This window comes from Carassius auratus, chromosome 19, assembly GCF_003368295.1.
Source record: "Carassius auratus strain Wakin chromosome 19, ASM336829v1, whole genome shotgun sequence".
Taxonomy (NCBI): domain Eukaryota; kingdom Metazoa; phylum Chordata; class Actinopteri; order Cypriniformes; family Cyprinidae; genus Carassius; species Carassius auratus.
Window position 1 is genome coordinate 8,235,825 of NC_039261.1, and position 10,480 is coordinate 8,246,304.

The 10,480-nt window shown below is 37.3% G+C and overlaps 1 protein-coding gene across 2 annotated transcripts; it reads right to left on the reverse strand.

Moving 5' to 3' along the window:
- Positions 1-3,207: 3,207 nt before the first annotated feature.
- anp32e (acidic (leucine-rich) nuclear phosphoprotein 32 family, member E) lies at positions 3,208-8,868 on the reverse strand. Of its 2 annotated transcripts, none has more exons than XM_026288739.1 (7): positions 8,689-8,868; positions 6,286-6,435; positions 5,794-5,916; positions 5,465-5,633; positions 5,157-5,284; positions 5,021-5,075; positions 3,208-4,924 (listed from the first exon to the last, which is right to left on the reverse strand). In XM_026288739.1, the coding sequence occupies exons 1-7, from the start codon at positions 8,740-8,742 to the stop codon at positions 4,845-4,847; spliced, it is 759 nt and encodes a 252-aa protein (XP_026144524.1). In that variant the 5' UTR covers positions 8,743-8,868; the 3' UTR covers positions 3,208-4,844. The 2 variants fall into 2 exon arrangements, with proteins under 2 accessions (XP_026144524.1, XP_026144522.1); XM_026288737.1 differs by having other exon boundaries at positions 3,208-4,927.
- Between the last annotated feature and the right edge of the window lie 1,612 nt (positions 8,869-10,480).

A 10,480-nucleotide genomic window follows, 5' to 3' on the forward strand; every position in this document is an offset into this window, starting at 1 on the left:
ATGACAAAATCATTTTTAGTCACATTTAGGTATATAAACAAGCTCATCAAAAAAGATTTCCCAGTCATCTGGCTAATCATCCAGATTTTAATTCACATTTATTGCTATTGGCTGCTGCACAGATGAACAGCTGCATGCAGGAAAAAGATTTAAAAATATCAGATCAAAAATGTTACAAAATCCATGTCCGCCTCAGATTACAGATTATGCAGTGGGTTTCACTCAAAATATGCAATAAATGTACTTATCAAAGTACATATCACCACATCAGTGATTCAGGTTTACATCTGAGTTATATACAAGATTTACATAACAAAACTGTGCAAAACTAAAATAGCTATATAGTGATAAAATGGTATCATTTATATAATTTTCTTTTTTTTAATTTAGATTTTGAATAAGTCACTTGTATTTAGTATAAATTACATTTATACTAAATACAAAACACCTCATCTGACCGGGCCAAAAGCATTGTACAGGGACTTGAATCACTATTTTTATGTTCATTTATGACCTGTTCGAATGATAATAAATCAGACTTTCCAATGTTAAATATGAGAGAGAGGACCTTTTAGCATGAACACATTCACTAGAATGAATCAGAGTTTTCAATGCTACAAATGTGAAAAGGAGGAGAAATTTGAAATGAAAATTAACCTTATTTATTTTCTAAATGCATCTTTTATATCTCATTAAGAATGATTCATTAGTGTATTTTCATGTTCAATTTAAAAAAAGATTACTTGATTACCCAATGGTTTTGCCATCAATGTACTTCTCAGAGTAAGATTATACAGGTTCAAATTTCTGTTTGTTGTGTGTATAGTGTATCTGCACGCCACTTGTCTTTTATTCACTCACCTTGGGCCTCTTGGGAATTTTGTGGTTTTTATTAAATATCTGATGTAAGGCACATAAAAGCATTGTTAATGTAAAAGTTTTCCCTGGGAGCGATGAAGATGTTGTGTCATATAACAAAAGCTAAATGGCTACTCATCAGAACTGCTCATCAGATCTTGGCCATTCACTGCATTGACTCCTTTTAAGGCTTACAGAGGCTCGGGCTTCCTGATTGGATGCTCCAGCTCATCAGCTGCTGTGGGGGTCTAGGCAGTCGGCACATGATGAGCTGTAGGCTGTGTGTGTGTGCGTGCGTGCGTGCGTGCGTGTGTGCGTACAGATACATCTAAACTGTAATGTACATGAGCACTGCTGAAACACTCTGTGCTGAAGTATTCTTTTGGTGTGGTGTCTGTAATACACTATACATCACAGACATAAAACAGCGTTGTCCTCTGTGCAAAGAAAGATTCAAAGGTGCTGTGAACTGACTTGTCTATCTTCACACATAGTCAAAAATAAACTATGTTGACAGGGATATATTAAAATGATTAAAGCTTCTTAAAGCCTCCTGAGTTATTGCTATATGATCATAATGTGGGTATGATTATGTGCCAAAGACAAAAAATGCATTAATTGTAAATTAGCTCCCTCCAGTGGTCTGAAGGTTATGTTACTGTGCGAGAATAAGATTTTTTTTTTTTGTTGTAGTCTGTGTTTTGTTTTTTGGATGCCAGTTTAGAATAATAAAGATATATTTTTTTGTCTGTTTTGTTTTTTGGATGCCAGTTCAGCATAATAAAGACATTTCTGTGAGCACGTTGACACTTAGTGTGGAGTGTTATAGTATATGGGGGAAATTTCAAATCTGATATTTATTAATAAAAATACTCTTGTTCCAAAAAATAATTTTTGAGAAACTTTTAACAGTTTTTCAGGTGTAAACTGAATGTTTGCATGGATCTTGAAAGTCTTTCTCAAGAGAAGCGCAGAAGGACTTTAAAAAAGATCAGATGATAAAGCTGTTATTGAATGCAACAATAAAAAGAAGATGAGAAAATAACATGAAAAATAAACACTCCTCTGTGAATGGTATGAACTCTTCAATGATAAATGAAGGCCCAAGAGTGTTTTAAACGAAACTATTTTTCATTTTGAATTCATGATGTTAATAAAAAAATGTTGTAAAAGTTTGATGTGAAACAGGCCTGGTTGTTGGCAGATATAGAAGCGTGGGCTGGCATATATCCTGCTGGGTGGGCAATGTTGCTCTTTCTTTATTTTTAAACTTATCTATATTGTCTATACTCTCCCTTTAAATTCTGAGCACAGACCACCCAATAAACAAAAGCAGCTGACACTTTTTTTCCAAAAAGAGAAAATGAAAGCAATAAAGGAGATGAATGAAGAAATATATTTCAAGGACTAAAATGTATTGTAATGTACTGCATTTGATCTATTTGCTCATTTATTTTGTCCATTTTTGTATTTTAATAGGCAAAACGACTTAACCACAACCTACGTCTTAACCACAACCTATAAACACATTTGTCAAAGCCAATCTTCAGCACTTTCTCAGATTTCTTTTAATGCACAGATAAATAAACAAAAGATTAATGATGCCTTTGTCTATTCTGATTGGGCAAGACAGATATCTATGGCCCCCGACATACAGAAAGGCCACAACATTGATGTGGTGTTCACGCTGACAACACAGCTGTAAAAGTTTGTTACATTCTGGTCTCAAATTAAATTGTATTTTATTTTCTCTGTAGTCAGTGAAATAAATGATCATTGCATTTACTGCCATTGATCATATTAATTATACTGATTATCATTTGAATTTGTATGTCATATAAATAAGCTGTGATATTCCTGTCAAAGTACAGTAAGTATTGTTAAATTTTAAGTTTTTATTTTTAACATTTCTTAATACTAATAATCACCTAGTGGAACTGTCATTTATCAAATCTATGAATATTTAATATGCATCAGAGTGACCCCACCCTTCCACTGTATTTCTATTGGCTGGATGGTGATTGCTTTACTCCTGATTAATTAATGACACTTTGGTAACTCTGTCTGTTGATCACATGCCACACCCCTTTCCACTATGCTCTGCAGCTTAAAAGTTTGTGCAACTCATAAATAACCTAAATTGGAGGCTTTGCAGATGGCATTGTAGTATAAAATTAAAGTTCACAGGCTTGCGGGTCTATGGACCTCAAGAAAAAGCCAACTAGTTAAACTTAAGCTGGGATTTTTTTAATTATATTACAAGCCCTTCCACTTACTACATTGCAGATAATTTTTGAACTACTCAAAGTTTAAAGTTTTATAAAACAAAAAATCTAAACCACAAGGACATTATGGTGAAAGGTCTTTCCTTTATTTTCCACATCAAACTTACACCAGGTTGCATTTATTGTAAGGGTTTTTATAAATCTTCCAAAATTTATCTAAAAAAAGGATTGAAACACCACTGCACATTTTTCTATCATCAACTCTGGAGACATTAAAGAGACAGTGCTTCTTCGCCTATGTTTGAGGCTTCCAGACAGTTCATAGGTCTGTTTGAGAAAATCCCAAATTGCATCAAATTACGGAACTCTTTAGCAGACAAGGGGTCCATCTCGGAACATCCCATGTCATTAAAAAAAACAAAAAAAAAAAAAACACAATTCACTCATTCATTACAACTAACTCAAATTCAAACTCATTATTGAACAAAAAAGCTTGCAAACTTAAAAAATCTAACAGAAAAAAAAAACCCTAAACCATTAAAACAAAACATCAAAAACCAACAAAACTAAAATTCTTTTAGAAAGAGGTTTACAGCACATAAAACCCCAAATACAACACTCACACAACAACCAAGTACTTGAAATTTAAATGGGTGACCTGTATGTAAGTCCTTTAACATGTGCCTTGTATTAAAACAACTGACCAAACAGACTAATTAAAAAAATTAAAGGAAAATAAAACAACCTGTTGAAACAGATACTATATACATATTGCCATTTGAACATTAGATTAAAAGGTATTACTCTGTGAAAAACCCCAACAAAAGGTAGAAACTTAACCGGTTTCCACAGCAAGACAAAGGTAGAAAGGTACTCAAGGGTACTGTTTAATCCAACAAAGCTGTTAAACCTGAACATCATGAGAAATTTCCAGCAATGGCATTTCTCTTAAAAATTAACAAATCTCAATTTTAACATCTAAGATGACATCTTGTCAAAAATAAGTGACTCAGAAGGGCGAACTGCTCATAGGTTACACATGATTGATCTCTTTATTAAAAAACTACTTTGGGATTAAAAACGGAAATTTGATTTTGCCAACCTACAGCTTGACCCCCCCCATCTTTGCTCAATTTACATCACATTTACATACATCACGCTTTAAAATTCACGAGATCACACACCATCTGGTCGACCTACGTGAGCCCGATCTACAAGAAAAGCTGAATCAAGTAGAGACCATCTCATATAAAGAGTGTGACAAGATTCTTGGCAGCGATTGGTTGATCCAGGAACAAAGGGGTTGAAGCTGGAGATGACTGGCTTGATGCTCTGTGTTTGGGCTGAGAATGAGACCTGGAGAGGTAGATGAGGAGCAGGAAACGCTCTGCCTCCTCACAGAGGTCTTGGGGAGCAGGAGTACGCTGCTGTCTTCTCTCAGTGGTGAAATCCTAGCGCTGTCTCGAATGGGCTGTTCAACAGCTTATTAACAATCGGCAAATCTCAAATCTCACGCTCATGCCACCCCCCTGATGACACCGATTTACATGTTGGGAATAAACTTGGAATGGCTATAAATGAATTATCAATAAACCCCTTTTATATAGTGTAATATATAATGCATTTATAAAAGAAAACACTTAGCCTCTACAGTGATTTATCTATGGTTTTACAAAGAGAAAAAAACAATCTGCAAGATCACGGTCTTTTTCAGGGTTGATCTACACCTTGAACATTGTTTCCAAGTCGTCGAACAAAGGGTTAGTCGTCATCCTCATCGTCATCTTCGCCCTCATCCTCTGCGTCCCTCTTTCGCTTCTCTCCTCGAACATCTGCCTCCTCTTCTATACAAAGAAAAATTATTAAAAAAAAAGAAAAAATAAAAGTCCAACATAGGTGACAAGTTCCCAATGTCCGGTTGCATGATGAATTCTTACCTTCTCCTTCCTCCTCCTCCTCCTCTTCTACATAGTCACCATCATCTTCTTCATCCTATTACAGAAGGATGTTATCAAGCTGTAAATATTTGGAAAACTGGTTGCGAATGTTAAAAATAGGTGGAAGATACATCACCTGAATGTCCTCTTTCATAAGGTAGGAAAGTCCAACTTCTCCACCCTCTGAGCCTTCCTCATCCTCCTCCTCCTCCTCCTCTTCCTCATAATCTCCCAGCTGCCCTGCTCCTTCCTCGCCATCTTCATCTGCATGAAAGTAGTAGAAATAATGACTTAATGTAACATACTTTTGTCATTTACTTTGCAACGTATTTTTTTGTTGTTGTTATAATTATCCATGTATCCATTGGAAGAGCATCATAACTATGTGCACCAAAAAAGCACTTGACGGCATAATCAAACAAAATCTTAATTCATGGTTCTTACCATCATCATCATCATCAGCTTCAGAGTCTGGAGCTTCATTGTCTTCTGCATCAAAGCCGTCCAGGTATGTGACCTGCGGCAGCAGCTCGAAGATGCTTTCCCTGTAGTCCTCCAACGTGGTGATCTCACAGTTGAACAGATCCAAACTTTTCAGGTTCTTTAGGTTTTGCTGAGGGAAGAGCATGTCATACATCAATAAAGTTAAAAAAACAAAAAAAAACAAAAAAAAAACAGACACTTAGGATAACATCCATCTGACTCTGAATTAACTGCGCCTTCTCTTAAGATAAAAATCATTCAGAAATATGATGTGGTGTCAGTGTTTTTACCAGGGCTTCCAGTGTGCTGAGTTCTTTGATTTTGTTGCCGCTCAAATTAAGATAAGTCAGGTTGGCGCATTTCTCTGCAAGTGTCTCCAGTGACCCTGAAATGTTATTATCACTCAGCTCCAACTGCAATAGAGAGAGAATTGCTCTTAAAATAAACTCAACATATACTGGAAAGGTCCAAAGAAATACTAACAGGACAATTAAAGCAAAGAATGTATTCAGACAATAATAACAATTATACTCCGTAATACTAACTGACATTTATATGCTTACAAGACTATTTACAACTACACTTATTAAACATGGATATTTTAAGTTTCCTTTGGACATTCTCCATCCATTTTTGTTCATTTTAATAATACAACGGCTCTACATCAATATGTAAACTATGTTACCATATCAGTAACATTAAACTTAAAACACAACAGATCTTCTAGTTAAGAGCGCTTTGCCTAAGGTGTACTGAACTGAATGCTAGATTTCTTGACTGACCTTCCTCAATTTTGGCAGTGTGGGTAGTTTGGCCAGGGAGGTGAGACCCACGTTGACCATGCTGAGGAACTCCAGTTCCTTAAACTCATCTGTCAGGCCTTCAATCTCACCGTCACTTGAGCGGCAATTATCTACCACCAGCTCTGCTACCTGCATGAGAAATAATCATAGTTAAGAAACAACTTAATAGTTAGGACACTGGTAAACAAAGAAACACACTATGGGTATGATCTACCACAAGAGTAAAGTTGCAACAACTGACAACTGCTGATGCCACTGATAGAGGCAGTCTGTTCAGTAGCCCATCAAACGATCAGTCCCCCCCCCCCATTTCTGTGATTTTAGGTGAAGGTGAAACTTAGAGCGCTACTAGTGGCACCAAACGGTACTGCAAAAACAATGAGCGTTTTCAAACAGGTTTCTAGACCCCCCTCCCCTTTACTATTCTGTCTGGAAAACACAGCCCCCCTCTTTGATGGGGTGGACTGTTGAAACATACAGCACCTTAGGAACTCCGCTATATTTGCACTTTTCGGGGAAAGCTAAATAAATGTCTCTAAATTTAATTAAATCGGAACAAGACAAAAAAAAAATCTTTTAACTTATATTTAAGGCTACTGGAAACATGTAAACAACATTGATGTGTATATGCCTAAAAGAGTTGAACAATAAAGTTAATTAACTTTAAAAACTTAAACTAAAACTTTATGGGCTTTGCGCACAGGCGCACACAGTATTACACTGCAGCCCTAAAATTTAAATATTCAATAACTTGTTGCCCTTGTGGAAAGATACATTTTTCAGCACGTGATGTGTGTGTGATGTAGCCTTGGTTAGCCTTGCTTCCACCTCTTTTATCACTTAGGATTTACAATGAATTTACTGCGAGCGTTCCACGAGAAGATATTCAGAACGCTCGCGATTACGCGCGCGCCAGTAATATATTGTTATCTTTCTTGTAAGTTACTGGTGACGCGAGATACACTCGAGTTAAAAGCCACGTATCGTCGTTTATACACGCCCGCTCCGCCGGAGTATTAACTCAAGCTCGTGTAAAAGATCCCATCCATCAAACCCCCATTCAAAAGAAGCGTGCTTCTCTACTAATCTACTAAAACCGGAGAGGAGGAAGGGGGGTTCGCCCCTTCACCATCTGCCACATTCCTTCAATTAATAAAATAGTGACGGATATGATTCACAAAGCCGAATGCATATTGTTTAACGTCAGTGATAAACAATGTTACAGAAGCTTACATAATTACGCCATTAGCGTAACCACGGAGGGAAATGTCAACTTGTTTTTCAAAACGGTTCGCACAAGCGCATCCGTCCAGCGAGCGACTATTTATGGCTCTACGCGCCAATTACTCCGTTCTACACTGCTCGTAAGCACCGTGACTCAGAAATCGCTTAACTTTGAAGAATAAAAATACTGTAAAAGCCACAATACACCGTCATTTGCGCTTCAACTATTGATGCAACAAAATGACTTCCACTCCCCGCCCGTGAACGCGGAGACTCGAGCAGCTTTCACCCCCCATCCTCACCACACACACTGCGCGGCGCTGCAGCAGCCATGAACGCGGCTCAATTATACTGTTTGACCAATATGTGCTTGAGCTCTCAAACCCTGAACTTCAATGGCTTTGAGGGTCTGAGGAGGAAGATCGAAAGCAAGTGCCCTTGAATCTCTAACGTTGGAGAGTAAGATGTCCGCCTTTGGAAGAAACTGCTCGTTTTAGTAACGTTGGAGAAGCCATAGTGAGGTTAACTTACGCTTCGGCGAAGCTTGCCTACAATGAACTTTTTATATGAGGAAAGGAGATATTTGCGTGATGTTTTCGCTCGGTATTTTGCATATATGTACGGTCGGACTATTAAATCGTTTAACAATACTGCAGTTTTGTTTTTATTTCAATTTTTCTTCGGAAGCGAGAATGCGGTCGTATCGAGGGACTATAATCACGTCGTAACCGAGTTGGACGTCACTTGTTGAGTAATAAAAATGGTTTCTGAAGCATCAACATAAAAACTGGTCTTAAAAATTGAAGTACGTTTCACATTTTGAGGTTCTAGTTGGGACGCCCACAACGACAAGTCCAAGGCAATGGCGAAGGAGACCATGTAACGAGTTCACAAAAGATTCACTAAGAGTTTTGCGCGCTCACATAACGATATATCGACTAACGTTATTTGTTTTAAAATAATCTTGTATATATCCACATAGGCATTCTATGAGGCATTTATTAATGACTAAAACTCGTATTTTCATCATTTTAAGCGTCCATGTGGTGCTGCCATTCAGCGGACTCTACTGACTGCTCCTTACGTGCAGGACAGACAGGTTGCGAACTAACATAATTTCGCGTTTCCGTAAAAAAAAAAAATAATTCAAGCTCTCACCTCCGCTGGAGTTTTGTTCCTCAGCTCTAAACTGATCCTCTTCTTCATCTCCATTTTGTTGGTGATTTCTGCACTGTTTTAGACCGACTAAAGAAAAAAAAATTCAGAAACTCCGGAGCACGGACCAACGGCTCGGCTTTCTTCAATGGCTGCCGTTCTCTAACTGATCCTCCATGATACCTCGCATCCAACCCCCTTCCTGAGGTCCCGCCCCCAACGCGCCCTCATTGGCTCGTGGTTATTTTTGAAAGCGTCATTGGTGGATCGGCCTGTCGCTCAAACGGATCACGCTTATCAACATAATCGGTCTTTGTAGACAGACGTGATTGGCTGGAAATACGCGCGCAGTAGATTTTAGACGGGTCGCTCAGAACGTCAGTATGAAGCTTTCGAACTATAAATCCGCCCATTCTTTGACCTCATTGACGCCTGGAAGCGATGTCCATGTCTTTTAATACTCCAGTTAACCGAAATCAATTTGGAGACCAGGTTAAAACGGTGCATTTTTAAAGAGTCTAAAGTGACCACTAACATATTAGAAAAAAAAATAAACAATACAAATATGTTATCTTGGTATATATGGTATAAATAAAACGTTTTGCATTGTTTCATAGAAGTGATCTCATAATACTCTCAAACTCTGAGTATCTTCCATACAGTAATTCCACAAAATGGCTGACCATAAACCCAGACAGTCATGGTGGCTTAAAGGCTGCGCGCTCGCCTCGCCATCTGTCCCATGTGCTGCTGATCGCTTCTCCACTGAACTCACACAGGCCCATTTGGTGGTAGAGTACCAGCAGGCCATTGTTATTATAAACTAATAAAATTCATGATCCAAATTTTCTTCAAAAATATCAAAATTAATTTTAAAAGAGCTTCCCCACCTCAAACGGAAATAAGCGCCTATGTAAAATGAATGCTTTCAGCAATGTGCATTAGTGCAGTACACCAAGGTGACCAGCAGGGCTTCATGGCACACTGACCCTGAAATGGAATGGACACCACCACAACAGATCTCCTAAGCTGATTTATCCAGGCTGCCAGAGAAGAAGTGAATAATCTTTTGGATAAAACAGTCATTAGGATAGACTACATGTTTGTTTGTCTATTTGTCACAAGTAATAAGTGTATCTCAAACAATAGGCTAGCAGAAATTATTATTATTATTAATAATTACGGTTATTTTCTAAGCAAATTAGAATTTTTGGTGCATTTTAACCTAAATGACGGGATACTTTCTAAATATTTAAAACACTGAATTTTGACTATATATATAAAATATTATTTTTGCATTTACTTTTTTAACACCCGAAAAAATTTTTTAATCCTGGCATCAGATATTAATTTACAACAGATGAAAAACCTTATGTATCACGTTGATAGATGAGCTGCATAGCACATGATATCACATACATTACATCATGTGATTAAGATATCCCCTTCTTGTTGTTGTTTCTTTATGCAAACAATAGACAGCTCATAGGAAGCCCAATATTTAGATGCTGGGTTGAAGCACATGTAGGCAGACAGGAAACAGGAAATGCTCTAGCAAAGTCTGCTCAGAATGACACAAATCAACACTTGATTTCTATTAAAATCATATTTGTTTATGAAAAGTATATTTTAGTTTACATGTAATGTGTATAAGGTTTTGCTCATACTAGTATTTACATTGTTGTAGAAGGAACTTGACAATTAAAGGTTTTATCATGCATGAGAACTGACAGGAGTCCCGAATTGGATAAATGCTGAGAAACAATGTAATAAAAATCCACTAGATGGCAGACAG